We start from the raw sequence: 17,610 nt of genomic DNA, 5'->3' as shown, positions 1-17,610 counted from the left end.
TGAAAACGAAATACGTGTAATGTGTCTGGTTTGAAGTCCAGCCAGAGCCTCCCAGGGTGTCCGAGGATACTGCAGAGAGGAGAGTGGCGTCAGCCAATCAGGGAGAAGCGGCCCCTCCCCCACCACACATCTTGTACTGGTGTTATTTTGATAACCTCTATTGTGGGTCATTATGGAGGACAACAAGGCGATCACGCGCTCTCGCCTCACGCCACTAGATAGCACTGTTAGCGTGAGCTAATTATTTTTCTTCACTGCGGCAGTTTCCTCCATGGAGAAATCATAAATACGTCCACCGTCTCCATGGCGGCACGACCGCACCGAGGCCATGCTTGGGATTTTCAAAAAAAAACGTTTTCCCGTATTTAGGAGCCGAAGTAGAATGTTTTTTTTTTTATTGTGGATATAGAGGCAAAAAGGTTAGACAGACATTCAATGGCATTGAGTGATGATATCAACAATTTCCTTTTTGTTTTTCAGATGCACATTATCATAGGGAAGAGGCAAAGGCTACATTTCATGCAAACTATATAAATAACTCTGTATTGTGTGTACCTTTGCTATAAAGTTAATCATCCACTGGCAATAGTGTAGTGCTTTTTGTTAGAAAGGGACAATGGGAAATATACATGTAAACAGTCAAAGAAATTGCACTTTCTTGGCTTGTTATTTGGAAGCCACAGTATAATTAAGTGTAGACTTAAAAGACTGTCGTTGACAAAAGGTAACCAATTCATTAACAATTGATTGTCTGACCCACAAAAAATAAAATTATCTGAAATAAAAATAACGAAACAAATTATGTATTCTATAAAAAGATTCATATACAATCATTGTCAATTTAAAAGAGAAATGTCTGATACTATATCAGTCAGTCATTTTTAAAAACGTCTTAAGTCAAAAAAAAGTTCTGTTTAGTAACAACTAATCCGGAGAGTACTAATATATAATTCATAATACTAATCGTACATACCACTGTGGATAGGTAGGTAGTAAACTATATGTATTGTAAAACATTTACTTGTAATAAGACACTTAGATATATATCTATACTAGGTGTATCTTCCTTTTTTTTTCTATGATAACATTGGCAAACTATCTGTACAGAAAACTGACCTTGCATTTGCAAAATAATAAAATATAAAAAAAAGTAAAATACAAAACAAAGGTGTTACATAGTCAATAGTTACCACAGGGAATATTGCTTTTAAACACTGCATCAATTTGCGTAGATATTAATCGTACAACTTGGCACTTACAGAGCATTCTGGGTACATTCCTCAATTTTTTTTTTTTCTTTCCCTTTAAAACATTTTGATTGTCTGTGGTCCGTGTAGAGCAAAGAGCAAAACATTCTCCAAGGCAGTCCGAAGTAAACAGAAACACATTACACCCCCTCCCCCCACTAGAACAATACTAAGTATAGTCAACAACAAGCACTTTCTAACCATTAATATGCAGAGTACATTTCCTTACTAGACATTTGCTATTTTTTAAAATATAACCTCTGAGAACCTCGTTACAAACTCTATTGCAGCATTGCCAAAATTCCTTCCCGTACGAGCCCCCCCACTCCCACCCCTTTTTAACGGATAACAGACCTGGTAGGGTGGGGGTGGGGCACTGAGGAGGACCAAAGCACTGTCTAAATAGTTAAAAATGTCTCCCTTCTCTCGTCTCTGCTTACCCTCACCTGCGCAGTGATCTGGGCCAAAGACATTAAGCACAGAACACGGAGGAAACTAGTCTGAACCGCTAGGGAGAATACTCTCTTTATCCTGAACTGAAGCATGGCATTCAGACGACTGACCAATGTCTCCACGACTTTGATTAAGGTGCCAAAGTATGGGCTGTTCAAATGTGTGTGTATATGTGTGTGTGTGTGTGTGTGTGTGTGTGTGTGTGTGTGTGTTAATAGTGTGTCCACTTAGCATGCAGTCTATAGTGTGCTTCATCTATCCAGCACTAGTGCAAATTCATCTCAGCTGGTCAATTTTCTGTCAACTCTCTCTTTCGCTGTCTCGCTCTCTCTCCGCTTCGCACGTCCTTCGCCTCTCGGACTAAGAATGCGTTGCCATGGTTTCAATGTTGGTATGATGCCCTTTAGAGCACCGGGTTCACCACACTCAAACTGTTGGGCTGTGTTCTGCGTATAGATTTCCTCTCCATCATATGCATCGGTTCTCTCTCTTTCATTTTGCAATAATTAGTCCTTAAGGCGGGATTGCAACGCTGGTGTTTAGAGTTCCTCTCTGTCCGATCTATCCCCGAGGGCCGGCTCCAAATCCCCCCAGAGCGATCCCACCTGCATTAGAGAACGGTTGAGGCATGCTGTTAAACGATTGTACTGGCTCTGCATAGGTGATAGTGGAAAATGTTTTGATCATTCCGTGTCTCACCTCTGGCTCTAAGCTTATGAATGTTGCAGTGCAAGGAGTAAGTCGTTCAGTCGTTTCCTCCGCAATTCTTTGCGGCAAACTTGGTCGTCTTTGTCTTCTTCTCCTTCTTCTTCTTCCTGGGATTCGTCTTTCTCTCCCGTTTCCTCTCTTCTATTCTGGGCTTTGGTTCGCTGTGGTGGGCAAAAAAACAACCAAAAATGTGGAGTCAAACAGATTCGCAGATTTCCATCACCCCCATTTCTCTTAGGAATGTATCCTGCTTAAAGGAAAATAGTTACATTTTTGGTTTCCATCAAGAGAAATATGGGCAGGTCGAGTTGTTGGGAACCAAGCTGTGTGTTTTTGTGTGTGTGTGTGTGTGTGTGTGTGTGTGTGTGTGTGTGTGTGTGTGTGTGCGTGTGTGCGTGTGCTTACATGAGGGTAGGCAGTGAGAGAGACGGAGTTGTCTGGCGTCCCGCTGTGGGGGTCTCTGCTGATGACGGCCGACCCGAGCGGCTCATCTGTGGGTTCAGGAAGGGACTCGACGTTAAGTTATGACAGCTCGGAGCCGTGAGAACAGACGCAGGCGGCGACGGACTCTGGTGTGTTCACAGCTCGTTAACATGTGTCTCCATGATCACCCTGGCGACTGTTCCTAAACGGCCGTGTGGTTCCGCCGTTTCCCGTGAAGCGGGATCAATGCCGGGTTCACGGACAGCGGCGGTGGCGGACAGAAATGGGGGAAACATTTCTGCCGCCAGGATGACTGTGGTTGGAAAAGCACTTGGCCGGTAGCTCTGAGTGTGATACACTGGGACAGGCCCCGAGACGGGGAGGAGGACGAGGCCAACGCAACTCTCCCCCACCACACACACACACGTGCACAGAAGTCCACTTAGGCACACAGACACACACACACGCACGTACACGCACACACACTTATTTGCATGCACGCACATGTGAAAAAAACTCTAAAGAAATAACACACACACACACACACACACACACACAAATACCCAAAGTGCAGTCAATTTGAAGGAACGTGTACACACAATTCAGCCACACACGTCATACATCATGCATCCACAGACGCCTACAGGAACAAAAACTAACACACACACTTGCTTCATGGACCTGACTGGATGTTGCTGCGGTCCCCGTTGCTGGCCGGGCGGTGCGCGGCGTCGCTCTCCGCCCGCTGCCTTCGCCGCTCCCGCTCCATCCTCAGGTGGATCTGCTTGTCCCGCACCAGCTCCCAGTTCCTCACCAGGAAAACGCGCTGCCTCACCACGAAGCTCCTGGAGACGCAAGGGCGCGCACACACACACACACACACACACAGGCACCCACACAAACACGCATGCACAGGCGCACACACATGCGTACACACACACACACACACACACATATAGACATAAACCCACACAAACACACACGCACACACATGTAGACATAAACCCACAAGCACACATGTTTCCCATTTGTATTGATGCATTGTGATTCCTGTACAGCAGTAAAACTCATATTGAAACGGAATAAATAATTGGAAACAGTAACTCATGTGTTATGTAAACGTCTAGTTCTCTACCTCTCAGTGCTGGTCATGGGCTCCATCTCCAGATGAGGGAAGAGGCCGACCAGGTCCCCACAGCCATCCTCCTGAGAGAGAGAGAGAGAGAGAGAGAGAGAGAGAGAGAGAGAGAGAGAGGGAGAGGGAGAGGAGAGGGAGAGAGGGAGAGAGAGAGAGAGAGAGAGAGAGAGAGAGAGAGATTAAATGAACCATGGAATAAATGAATGTGAGTGAAAGGCAAGCAAATATCTTTACTCTAACTCACGGCTTCATGGAGAGACGCTCTTGTTCTCCCCTTCGGCCGGCCTGGGGGCATGAAACAGAGGAAGAGATTATAGGTGGGAAGGTAGAGAGCATGGAGACAGCAAAACTGCCGGCTGAGTTAAAGAGCCTTCTGGAAACGACAGGGGAGCAGACAAACTGAACTGAGCACAATCACAAGGAAGTGAGCTACTCACAGCAGAGCCTCTTCCTCTTCAGCGGCACCGCGGGCGGCTGGTTCAGCTGTGAAACACACGCGCACACAACCGGTCACACACCAACCGGTAGCACCTCGTTCTGCACTAACAAGGTTCCCTAACTGTTGAGATCAATTTTTTTCATCTCATTGGGTCCCCTCCCCTTCCCCAGCCCCTCCCTGTGGTTACTTCGAATGAACCGCTGCAACGTGATTTGCAATAGGCGCTGCTATTGGCTGAGTCCGACATGCCCCGCCCACCGTGAGGCTCCGGTAGTAGTGGTAGTAGTAGTAGTAGTGAAGTGTACCTGGTTGTGTCTCCAGAGCCACAGTACATCATAGGGCAGCTGGAAATCGATCCGCTTCAGCCTCAGGTACTTGCCTACGAGACACAAGGGGTGGGCGTACCGCGCGGTTAATCCCCTGACGCTAGGAAGGAATGTTACACAGAGTATCAACAACCACCGACCAGCCATGGTAGCATGGTTGCTGTACACGCACCGACATGAAGTGGAGCCGGTAGGAGGCTGTGCTCGCGCTCTCCCGCGGTATACTCCAAACTCGCTGTGCTGGTTGGGTTGGATTCGGTGGAGGAGCTGGAAAAAACAGAAGAGCTTACTAAAAATATATGTACCGGTCATTTATTCCAGGTTAGGTGTCTGGCACAAGGATGCCTCTGAGTCGACTGCAGATATTGGGGTTCAAAACCTTTCACTGTAACTATCGGTCCCCATTTTGACAACACATGGAAAATAATGGGAGAAAATGAAGGTAAAAGCTATAAATGTTTTTTATTTTTAATAAATGACAATTTCAGTGTGGCCTTAATCAACTCACTCTGTGGTTTTGTAATCGTCCGAGTAAAGGCCGGAACTTAAGAACCTCTTGCTGGGGTAGGTCTTCGCTCTCCTCTCCCATTGGACGGCTGTGGTGGGCGACAGCTGCTCTGTCTCTGACTGGTCTAAATATTGTGCTGGATCGTCGCTTTCGGGCTTATCGTCGCTGAGACTAAAAGGAAGGAATGAAGAGAGAGGTAGAAAGACAGGGAGGAAAAGGAGAGATAGAGAGAAAAGGCACTGGCTTAGTACACAGTGCTGATGAGCCGTGGGTTAATATTAAAGGTGTTGATCCCTGAGTACAGTTCAGCACAGCTGCTCACTTGCGTCAGGTGGGTCTCAAGGCATGAGCTAATCTAGCGTAGCCAGACTTCCGCTCATCACGCCTACAGAGTCTGATGGTGGGGGGGTTGAGATCTGGGCTTGAGGGTTGGACAGGAAAGGGCAGAGAGACCGTCGGCCACCTCGCATACTTACAATGTTACCTATGGAGTTACGCGAGCGAAAACTGAGCCGGAACACCTCAGTTCCTGGAACGTTTCCCCCCCATGTTCGTGGCCAATCAAAGAGCCCACTCGGGGTTACAGAGGTCTCGTTATTGACAAGGTTTCCACAGATCCTCTGTTAGCTTGAGAGATGTGGGGGGGGGGGGGGGGGGGTTTGGCTACACAAGGTTAGACATGGACTTACGCGCACGAGTGTGTTTGTTCATATACCTCTGACGACAGGGGGAGTCGGCGTTCTTCCTCTTGCGTCCTCGCTTCCGCTTGGCGCCCGCGCCTAACTCGCCGTCCCTCTTGGGAGCCGCGGGGCGCTCTGCCAGCCTCTCCCCAACGACCTCCACCCGGCTCCTCGCCGCTGGCTGCTCTGGGGACTGCGGGGGGGCGGTAGAGGGAGATGTGGAGGAGGAGGAGGAGAAGGAGGTAGAGCAGCAGATGGGTGGTGGGGGTGGGGGTGGGGGTGGCGGTGGAGGTGGCGGCGGCGGTGGCGGTGACGAGGACGACAACGTGGAGGTCGGTACAGGAGCGGGCAGGGGGTACTTCCTGGGTCGCCCGGGCCCTCTCTTCCTGACCTCGGTGCCGTCTGTTGCTGCTGAGGCTGCTGCTGGCACACCTTTCTGCTGGCCCCGACGTCTCAGGTCACCTTGTGAACCTGTCGCGTGTGAGCGTGTGTGAGAGGGAGGGAGGAGGGGTGGGGGAGAGGGAGACAGATGTGGATCAGTGGCTGAGCCAACAGGAGAAGAAGCCGCACTCTACTGATTCATGGGCTGCAGATGAGGTGGTGAGTCACGACATTTCCTCTGAACTCATAATTTTCCGGGAAGCTCGACTTGTGTCCGAACACACGGGCACGCACACGCTCATACACACACACACACACACACACACACACAAATACAGTGAAGAAAAGTATTGCAATCTTCAAGGGTATACCCGCACTGAGAAGCACCCCACGCATGAAGGACTAGCTATTGCAAGCTTAAATTGTTTGGCTAATTTGGTGCACATTGGCACGACCAGAGAGATAACGATGAACAATTAGTGTGAATGGGCAAAAACGTTTGTGTGTTTTCCGGTGTGTGTGTGTGTGTGTGTGTGTGTGTGTGTGTGAGGGGGGCACACTAATGAAAAAATAGTTAAACATCTAAATTAGTTTAAAGATGTACTAATTCAAAAAGTAGTCCAACCCCTCCTCTCTATTCACTCTTTATCCCTGGTCTGACCCCAGCGGTACTCTCTGGTCCCTATTTCCTCCTTGATCCCTCCTCCCCTGCAGCCCGTGACCGCTCTTTCCGTATTATCCCCCCCAAGTCAGGCAGGGCCCCTGTTGGCCAACGGGGCTGCAGGAGCAGAGGCATGGCTTTAAATAACCGCCTTCGTGGTTAGCTAATGACTGCGTCGCTTTGGGCTGCAGCAGCAGAAGTATGGTGGTTTGTTACAAACCAAAGTATTTTTCTGGCAGACCTCCTACAGGATGCCTACCAGCCAGCCTGCTGGGGTGCTTTGAGAGAGAGAGAGAGAGAGAGAGAGAGAGAGAGAGAGAGAGAGAGAGAGAGAGAGAGAGAGAGAGAGAGAGAGATTGCAGAGTACAAGCGTGTATATCAGATGCGTCCCCTGCTCAGCAGTGCGTGTCTGAAATTGGCAATAAAAAAAGAAGGTTGATTTCCTTTCTGATTACCTCTAAAAACACGCTCCAGCCCTTGATGTGCAGCGCTGGGGAGAAAGAGGCGAATATGTCCCTACTGCATTAGCCAAATTATCACTCCCTCTCTTCAATCCAAACTGAGAAAGGCTGCAAATCTCTCTCCCTCTCTCTAGTGTTTGACACTAGACCCATTTACTCAGAAAATACATGTCACACTTTCTTTTATACCCCTAAAAGGCATGGTTTTATAATTAATCTGATCTCACAGGGGCTAACCAATACATTCTTTACATGATCTGGCTTATAAATTACTTGGCACTATACTTTTTTTATGATAAGATAAATGTGTTCCCATCATTTCCTTGTAGGCCTTCTCTATTCCTTGTGATACAATGGGGGCGTGGAGGACAAGACAATACAATCCTTGTTGTATGAATTGTCTACAGATGACCCCATTTTTTGAGCTTTTGGGTCAGTCTAGTGGTATTCTTTCATTCTCTGTATCCAAATCAAAATATATATTCCAAAAAATGCCCAAATCACATATTAGGACTTCATATACAGTATGTATTTCTTATCTGGTAGTACAGTAGTTGAATGGCAAGTGAGTCTTTGTGTTGGTTATTGGACAACGATGTAGCTAAGAAATGTCGGGGAAATCCAGCCATGCGTTCTCACCTGTTCCTCGTCTCTCTCTCCAGGCCAGATCCCCCCTCCTCCATGACATCTCTCCAACACCCTGACCTTCTTTGCCTATTCTTAGGCCCTTCCGCCCCGTTTCCATGGCAGCAGAGGTGAACAGGTTGATGTGTGTTGGGGACTGGGGAGCGGCATACAGATGCGAGTCTTGGAATTCATCTTCATCCTCGTCCTCCTCCGGGTCCGACCCCTCTGACCTCTCAGCGTGTTTACTGCTGGCTGCGGTGCTCCAGCTGGGGCTGGACAGGCTGAATCCCGGACGCCCCAACAGCCCGCTCTTCATCCACGGCTGTCCCAGACCCCCCCAGCTCCCCCCGAATGAGGAGAGGTGAGAGGAGCCCAGCCCCAGGGAGCTGAGCGGGGTTGGCTTGAATCGATCTGACGATAACCTCGGCAGGGAAGACGCGCTGGGCGCAGCGAAGGAGGAGGACTCCCTGACGGTCTTGCACAGCCACGGCGAGTCCCTGGCGGCTTTCCTACCCCCGTCGGCCGGCAGCGAGACGTACCCCCGCGGCGGGGGCTTGTGACCTGTCCGCCCTCCCCGCACCCCCCCCTCCTCCTCCTCCTCCTCCTCCTCCGCATCATCCTCCTCCTCGCTGAGGTCGCAGTGCTGGTGGCGGTGTTTACGTTTGTGTTTGCGTTCAGACCTGGAACAGCCACAGCCGAGGGCGGAGGTGAACCCTGCGCCGGCGCGCAGCCCTCCCCCTCCGCCACCGCCAAGCCTCCCCGGGTCCCCCTCGCCCTCCACCCCCAGCCCCCCGTCCCTCAGCGCCCGGCCCATTCTCCGGTGGAAGCGGGCGGGGTTGAGGAGGAAGTGTGGGTGGTGGGGCTGGTGGAGACATACTGGTGGGGCGGGGGCAGAGGGTAGGAGCTGTGGAGGTGGGGATAGATGGGCACGGTGGGGGGGTATCCCCTGTAGAACCCCATGTCGTCGATGGGCTCTTGGAACTTTGAAGGGCAGCCGCACTGTCTGCGGTCTGGCTTCCGGCCACAGTGCAGGGGCTGGCACGGGTAGAAGGGCTGGGGGCTGTACGGGGGATTTGCCGAATAAGCAGATGGGTGGGGGGAGTAGAAGCCGTTCAGATTGATCCGGAAGATGTTGGAGCGCAGGGGGTGCGAGGACGAGGGGTGATGGCGCCTGCCTCCATCGACCTTCACGCCTCCCTCCGCGCCCGGCCCCAGCCCCGCCCGCACCCAGCCGCGCCGTCCGATGTGGACCTCCCCCAACTGGCCAATCACATCCTCCAGCTCGGCCAGGAACTCGGGGTTGTGCATGTGCAGCTGAAGGTGCTTCTTCTTGTGTTTACTCTTCTGTTTCTTGACGGCGTTGTGACCGAGGCAAGGGTAGCTGTCCACATGAGAGCACTTGTTGGCGCCCTGGCAGGGGCAGGAACACATGCAGCTGCAGGGGGACACGCAGTCAAAGTCCCTCCTCCTGTGTCGATGCCGCTCTCTCTGCCTCTCCGCGGCCCCGGGGCTGGCCATGGGATGGGTGTGTCTGTGGATGGAAACCAGGTGAGGAGCGACCGGAGATGGGTGTTTGGCTAAGGCGGAGGGGTACCTCTGTGCCCCCAGGATCAGGCCCGTCCGGAACACGCCGCGGCCCCCCCTCATCTCCCCTCCCCGCTCAGACACACTGTTGTTGTCCGTGCCGATGCCGCTGTCGCTAGGCAGCGTCTCCTCGCTGTGCGACTCACTCCTGGGGGAGGGAATGGCCTCCTTCAGGTGAGCGGGGGAGGCGGGTGAGTGGTGCAGGGTTGGGGGGAGCGCCGAGAGCTTACAGGACGACTGGTGGAAGGGGAAGTGCAGCCTCCCCTGACAAGGACAGCTCCTCTTCACAAAGGGGGAGAGGGAGGAGGTGGGAGGAGGGGGGTGCGGGGAGGTGCAGGAGGAGGCAGGGGAGGGGAGGGAGAAGGGGTGTGGGAACACCAGGGAGGAGGACGCGGGGTCCGTGAAGCTGCCCTCGCTGTAGGGGCTCTGCGCCCCGCTGGAGTGGGTGAGGGAGGGGAGGGGAAGGGGTGCGTGGCCGGGGGCTGGAGCTGGTGGGAGGTGAAGAGAGAGCTCTCCGAGAGGCCGGTGAACAGAGGCGGCTGGGGGGACCTCTGGGCATTAAAGGGTGAGGGGAGGGTCCCTGCTGGAGCTTTAGGCTTGCGTCCTCTCCTCTTGCCCATGTAGATGGTCCCCCTCTTACTGACATTGATCTGGGCGCCCCACTTCTCCCCCAGAGGGGATAGGGCTGAGAGCGTGTTCCCCATGGCTTCCTGTGGCCGACACGCCACCGCAACACCCTCGCACTCCACCTCCCCCCTCGCCCCTCGCCTCCGCCCGTACTCGGAGCGCATCCCTGGGTAGAGCCTTTTCCTCTTCTTCTTTATCTCACTGATGAGCTTGCGTATCTTCAGCTGTCTGATGCCTCGCTCGGCGGTGAAGGCCTTGTACCTCCCCTTGCCCTCTGAGGAGCCGGGTAGCTCTCCGTAGGGGTCTTCGGGCAGGGGTCGCTTCGGAGGGCGCCCTCTCTTCCTGGGCGTGGCGTGAGGCGGGGCCACACCTCGGTGAGAGGGGAAGGTTACCGGCGAAGGGGCTTTGGGTGCTCCTTCACAGCCCGGACGAGGAGCGTCTTCGGTAGCTGCTTTTGGGGAGGATCTCGGCGTGAGCTCAGTGTGAGACCTGGGCCGGCCTCTCTTCCGCGCGGGGTCATGGCATAACCCGAGAGTGGAGCTGACTCCCACTATGTGCAGGCGAGGAAGGTCTGCATGTCGCGCGCTGAGGAGATGATGTTGGAAGGGAGACGGAGAGGAGGAGGAGGAGGTCAGGTGGGCCAGATCCGTAGCTCGGTCTGGGGACATTGTAGACGGGCAGCTCTTGATCTTCTCTGGCAAGCTTAAATAGGGGTTGTTGGAGGAATCCACGGGGGGTTCCTGGTTCTCTGCTCTCTGAACCCTGTGCACTAGCTTGGTCCAACTGGGGCGCCTGGCTTTACGCTTCTTCAGCGGCCGGCTGTCCTGCTCCTGGGGAGCGGCGGAGGCTGACGTAAGTGAGCAGGCAGCAGGAGGAGAATGAGAGAGAGGAGGAGCGAGAGGAGGAGAGTGGTGGCTAGGAGATACAGTATGATGTCTCAAGGGGACGTACTGTTCTTTAGATTTAGTGTTGTCATCCACAGCAGCTGACTCTGCTTCTCTCACTGTCTTGTTGGTCGTTTCCTCTACCTTCTCCCTCTCACCTGGGATGGCTAATGTACGGGCCCTATCTTGCTTAGCAACATCATCTATTTCACATGGCTCATCTCTCTTGTCTTTTCCCCTATGGCTTTCCGGGCTAAGTTTATCCCTCTTTCGCTCAATCTTCCCTCTTTCTGTGTTTTCTGCTCCCTCTCTCTTTGTACCTTGGTTCCTTCCCTGTTCCTCCTTCCCCTTCCCGTGTCTCGACTTCCTGTCCTTCACCTTCTGCCTTTTCTTCTTCTTGCCCTCCTCCCACCTCCCTCCTTCACTCTTGCCTCCATCTGCCTGACCTCTGTCTCTCTTTTTCTTCTCCTTCCTGTTCCCTCTCCTGGCTTTCTTCTCCTTCCTCTTATCTAGAAGAGGAGGCCCCTGGGTTGCGTCGGAGCTGCAAGAGAAGAGCTGTGTGGGTGGGGAGGCGGTGGACCGTGGTTTAGGGTCGACCGAAGGCGGGCAGACAGCATCCGCCCTGTTCTTCTGGAAGCGGCAGGGCTCTTTGTGTGAGCTGCTGGAGACGGCCGGCGGTCTCGCTGCGGGCTCTGTATCATTGGTAGAAGTTGACAATCTGCTGATGCTTCCAAATTTGACCTTTGAGGTCCGGGCATTAACGCAACCTTCCAGCTTGCCTTTCCCATTGGCCACTCTCTTCAGCCTCTCCAAACCGTCATGCTTGCTGTGGGTCTCTCCCTCGTTTCTGGGTTCCCCTGCGGAGGTGGCCGGGGTGGACAGGGCGGTGAGGGAGTGGGTGGTGGGGGAAATCGACTGGTCTGTTTTCAAAGAGCACATTTTGTGTCCTGCAGTGCCTCCAGACTGAGCACTGATACTGGGAGGCTTATCTCTCAGTGGCTTTCCAGGGGAGCTGTTCGCATTTGCCTCTGTCTTCGCGGATGGTTTGATAGAAACCTGTAAGTAAAGAAAAAAACCAACAAGGTCAACTCCGTCTTTAATGGCCATAATGTCATTATTGTAGAGGTAAAAGCAGTGAAGGGCAATGAAGTTAAACAAGAGAACACAATGACTTTTGTTTGTGTGCGACTGCTGAAGGAGATCGAGGACAGAATGACTCAATGGGGGAATGAAAAGCGGGTTTATTAAGTAGAAGTACAGAGTGAGGTTATGGAAACAGGAGTAAAGTTGGCACAGAAGGAGGACAAATACAAACAGTGAAAAAACAAGAGGGGAGAGAGAGAGAGAAGCAAAGAGAGAAAGAGAGAAGAGAAAAGAGAGAGAGAGAGAGAGAGAGAGAAGCAAGAGAGAAAGAGAGAAGAGAAAAGAGAGAGAGAGAGAGAGAGAGAGAGAGAGAGAGAGAGAGAGAGAGGAGAGAGAGAGATAGAGAGAGAGAGAGAGAGAGAGAGAGAGAGAGAGAGGAGAAGCAGAGGGGGAGTGAAAGATAAATGGAGCAGGTAGAGAAAAGAGGGGATGTAAAAATAGAGGAGGCTCAGAGATAGAGAGAGAGAGAGGCAGGGGAAACCGAGAGAGACAGCTGTGCTATTGGTAGCTATAAATTGCCACAAATAAGATGGGAAGTCTTGACATTTTATACATGTCCTATAATTTTGGAATGTTGATGCTTGAGTAGTGTTTTCACAGCTAAAGCAATAAGCCTCCCCTTGGGTGATTGTCATGAAGACGGATGAATACATGTCTGCCTCGGCTTTCAGTAGTTGCTGTGCTGTTGGCCTATTTATAGTTCTGTTGACTCGAATCTACTGCTTGGGTTTCAGTATTTAAACAAATCCCGATTACTACCTCTGCTAAAGCAGAGAAGGATCTTTTTCACTGGGTAAGACTGGTGGTGGACTACAGTTACCAAAATTCACACATAGGTGTCATTAATAATGTACAACTATGTGGTTGTGGTACCGAAAGGCACTATTAACTATCGACAGGAATACAAGCTGTGTATGTCAGACCAATTCTCCCTTTAACCCACCTCACGGTCGGTGCGGGCCCCCGGGCTGGCAGGAGCCGAGACAGGCGGAGCAGTGGCCGATAATGGTGGTCGCTGCGACCGCGAGGATGATGAAGGTGGAGAGGGTGCAGCTGATGCAGTTTGTTTGGTGTGGGGCTGGACAGCGTCCAGCGCGGAGCCCTGCTCCCTGGCGGCCTCCCCCAGCGCGGGGCTCGTGACGCCCTGCTGACCCACCTCTCCCTCCCCGCCCCCGGCCCGCGCCGCCTCGGCCCGGCCCTGCCTCTGGTAGGTCCTGAAGGTGGGCTTGCAGACGTAGCTTTCCAGCATCTTGGGGGGCTTCTTGGTCCTCTTGGCTTGGAGTCCGATGCGCAACCGCACGTTTCCCTCTGGGCCGTCGGCGGGGCCCGGGTAGAGGAGGGGCCGCGGGCCTGCGTCTCCGCAGCGGCCCTCGATCAGCAGCTCCAGCACCGTCCCCTTGTCCCCTCCCGGACCACCTCTCCCAGCTCCTCGCCTCTCATCCTCCAACTCTTTACCCTCCTCCTCCCCATTCTCCACCACCTCCTTGTCTCTGCTCCTCTTCTTGTCCCTTGCCCGGTCCCTCCGGGGCTCCTCGCTGGAGGGCCGCGGGCGCGGGGGGTGTGGAGGGTTTGGTGGTGCTGGCCGTCGGAGGGGTCCCCCCCTTCGCTCTCTGGTCCATCAGAGAAGTCAGGGGGGAGGGGCCGGGTGCGGTGGGGTTCCCAGTGTAACGGCTTCAATGCAGCACTTAAGACTCAAAATACGGCTGAGGTGGTTAGGCTGGAGGTACACAGAGAGAGAGAGACAGAGACAGAAACAGAGAGAGAGAGAGACAGAGACAGAGACAGAGAGACAGAGACAGAGAGAGACAGAGATCGTTATTATTAGTCATTTTATATTGAGGGGGAAACCCCTTCGACCATACTGCTGAGGTAAGGTGCTCTTAATCCTCTGGAGATGACCTCACCCTACCGAAACACTCCCCGTCTGTCGGACCCCAAAGTTCAGTTTCAGTTCAAGTTCCATTAAAGAAAATCATGAAACAAACTCTTTTAGTGTATCAGCCATATACATAATATTCACCTAGCTATTCACAAAATATTAAACAAAAAACATAGACGGCACTTCCTCTACTGCTGAAAAATGCTTGTGATAGGCTAACAGCCAAGCCTAACATCACAGCCAATCTTTGGATAACATGCGGCCACTGTTATTTTATAACACGTTTCCGCTCTCGTTCAAATAAAGCCTTCAAGGGGCTAACACTACACCAATCTGGCTAGCGTGTTCTATCACTCTTTAACAGCCAATAACTCAGATGTCTCCAAAGATTATTCAACCTTGTGCTAAGTACCTATTTGACTTGAAAATGCTTTCAGGTTAGATTAACTTGACCATCATGTCACATTGTGTTTAAGAGCACAACACTGCTTCTCCTCCACTGGTTCTGGTTGTACTCCTTGAGTCGCAGACCTCTTTTCCAAATCAAATCCCCAATCAGATCCTCACAGATCCCCCATCTGATCCAGTCCCAGCCCCGCTCTCTCTTAGTCACTTCTATCATCGGCCGCTCCGTTTTCGGTAACTCCCCCAAGTGCCTCCCCTCCCCACCGTTGCCTCTGCTGTACTTTCTTTTCTCTCTGAAACTCCCCTGTTTGTCAGCATGCCACTGCATATATTATCTTAATCCTTTTCACTTCTCTCTCTCTCACTCGCTCTCTCTCTCTGTCTGTCTCTCGCCCCGCCCCCACCCCCCCCCCCCCCCCCCCCCCTCAACATAATAACACATGGTAAAATAGTAAACTAAAGGGCTGTTTCCATGTTAATCAGAACCATATTTTCCTCCACCTCTTTTCCTCTTCCCCAAACTAAATCCCTCCATTCACGGCCCCCCCTCCCTCGCTGTAGTAACACGAATCAGTAGGAAAAGGGGGGAAAAACAAAAAAACGTATTTTTGGAAATTAGTGCAAATTCCTTCCTCCTCCATAGCTTCCTCTAAGTTGAGTAAGCTTTTCATTGACCCCATTGTAAATGGGCTTTTAATGTGACATTACCGTTACTAACACACCCTAAAATAACATTCTCTTCTGTGGCGAAAACTTTCCCCCCATCGCACTCTCAATCACGCAACGCTAAGCCGGAATTTGAATGCAGGAGAAACAGCGTCCAGTGTCGTGCTTCCTTTATCAAACACGTTCTCGTTCTCGTTCTCTCTCTCTCTCTTACTCTCTCTCTCTCTTTCTCTCTCTCTCTCTCTCTCTCTCTCTCTCTCTCTCTCTCTCTCTCTCTCTCTCTCTCTCTCTCTCTCTCTGTCTCTCTCTCTCTCTCTCTCTCTCTCTCTCTGTCTCTCTCAGACCCATTTTCTAATAAACACCCCCGTCTGGCATTCTTTTTTTTCTCCCCCCCTTCTCTCTCCTGAGAGCCACTTATGAAATAGCTCATCTGTCTTTCAGCGAGCTGGACTGCCCTTTAGATGTAAAAGAGCCCCTCAGACAATGTTTTCATTTAAGAGCTCTGCGGGCCATATTTCTTACCTCCCTCCACACCCAAGCCCCCTTACTTGATTCCAAATCAACATCTGTTCCAGTTACGTTGTTATGTAACATAGTTTGGAAAAGCCCTTCAAGGCCAAATTCTTACTACAATGAACTAAATAGATATGATTACTGTAACTGTGTCCTGTCCCGCCTGCGAGGGCAAGGATTTGGTTGGCACCCTGAGCCAGAGGATTTCTTTAAGACCGGGGTTTAGTTAAATAACGGTTTAAAGGCCATTTCATCAATCAGCAAGTGTCTTCACTCAAAGGCCAAGTTGATTGGGCACCACTCTAATGGCCTTTCACCCAGTAATGTAAATACAAACTGAGATACATTATATATATATATATATATATATATATGTATATATATATATATATATATATATATATATATAATATATATAATGTATCTCAGTTTGTATTTACATTATATTATATAATATATATATATATATATATATATATATATCCCAATGGGAAAGGCAGAATGATTAACCACAACATTGGTTCTTATTACTTTCCCATATGTCCAACCACTACATCCCCATCCCACCATGACCGTATCTCCAATAACAACAACCTAACGCAACGTATTATCTACTAAAACTTTCCAAGCAAAGATATCTGAGCTGCAATTAGGCTGTGTACATTTTAGTGGATCCTCCTAAAGAAGGTTTTAAGGTTTCACAAATCTCCTATGGAAGATACTTTCACAAAGGCCGACATCATGCTACATAGGCTTATTAATGACATAGTGTAAGTGAACCCGTTATTAGAATGCCATACATGGTGTACCAGCTGCGTAGGCTGCTGAGGGGTGAAGATACTGTAGATAAGAGTACATCAGGGGTGGTACCGCACCGGAGCAGCCATCACTGATCTGGAGAGGACGTAAACGGGATCTTTGGCTCGATCATGACTTTGCGCACCCCTTCTTTTTTATAAAATGAACAGATACGTGATCACAGTCGCACTAACTAACCAGACGACGAAACGCATGCACGTGTTGTTGTCATGTATGATCCGCCACAAACACGTCACCCCGCGGTTGGTATTACCGACGTTATAAGCAACTAACGCCCCGTCACAAGCGGGTTAAATCAGACGTTTGACTTTGGTAGTCTGTACGCGATGTGGTTGAATCTCCCCGTCCCTGGTTACTGTCCACCGCCGTCGCGTACACTCGTGCCAGCCACCGAGAAATACCCTAATAATAATAACAACCACGCACATTAAACTTCTACAGACACACATCCTCGGAATCAGAACAGTTAAAACGGTCACCCGGCTGGTCGTTTTTCCATCAAACATATGCGCTTTAGCCATGTTGATGATGACAGGCCTGCACACATGAAAACACACACACTGCCGTGACATTTTGGAATAAGGCTACGTAGGCCACTTACCCGAGAGCGCGTCCCACAACTAACCGCGTTCAGTCCGGGGCTCGGCGCGCTGCTGGTTCCCCGCTGCGCCCTACCACCGATAATTCAACGATCGTGGTGCAATAGGTGTTGCTTTGATTATATAACTATGACCGCTACGCCTCCTTAGCGACTTTCAATCTCATCAGCTCTCGTCTCAGTGTCTACTGTGCCACAACATTCGCGCGGGTGTTTTCATAATCACACAGCGGCGGAGAGGTCTCTCCGGAGGCGCGTCTCTGCAGCTAGGTGGCGGTGGTGCAGCAGTGGTGTACCAACCCTCCTCTCGGGGAAAGTTAGATCGTGGCAAGTTGGCAACCCGAATTATAACTTGATCATTTTCACACGCATGTGTGCACCGGAGAGTGGATATTTTTGCACGCGTGACCCGCAGGCTGCGCTCTTTGTTTTATGGTGTA

At 51.1% G+C, this 17,610-nt stretch overlaps 2 protein-coding genes across 2 annotated transcripts; both read right to left on the bottom strand.

Annotated features, from left to right (window-relative positions):
* Positions 1-378: 378 nt before the first annotated feature.
* On the bottom strand, positions 379-6,380 carry LOC115553376 (uncharacterized; the record flags this gene model as incomplete). Its single annotated transcript, XM_030369526.1, has 11 exons — positions 379-2,305; positions 2,400-2,569; positions 2,814-2,899; positions 3,513-3,676; positions 3,967-4,037; positions 4,214-4,254; positions 4,407-4,452; positions 4,714-4,787; positions 4,907-5,001; positions 5,243-5,499; positions 5,958-6,380. Coding segments are annotated over 10 exons (1,413 nt in total), but the record flags the coding sequence as incomplete, so codon positions are not given.
* Positions 6,381-8,703: 2,323 nt separating this feature from the next.
* Positions 8,704-17,575, bottom strand: LOC115553373 (SET-binding protein-like). The gene is given in 4 exon segments (XM_030369519.1): positions 8,704-10,094; positions 10,097-12,203; positions 13,234-14,007; positions 17,174-17,575. Coding segments are annotated over 3 exon segments (3,657 nt in total). The 5' UTR covers positions 13,540-14,007; positions 17,174-17,575; the 3' UTR covers positions 8,704-8,850.
* Positions 17,576-17,610: the final 35 nt, after the last annotated feature.

This window comes from Gadus morhua, chromosome 11 (assembly GCF_902167405.1).
Source record: "Gadus morhua chromosome 11, gadMor3.0, whole genome shotgun sequence".
Lineage (NCBI taxonomy): Eukaryota > Metazoa > Chordata > Actinopteri > Gadiformes > Gadidae > Gadus > Gadus morhua.
This window is presented reverse-complemented; position numbering and strand designations above follow the sequence as displayed.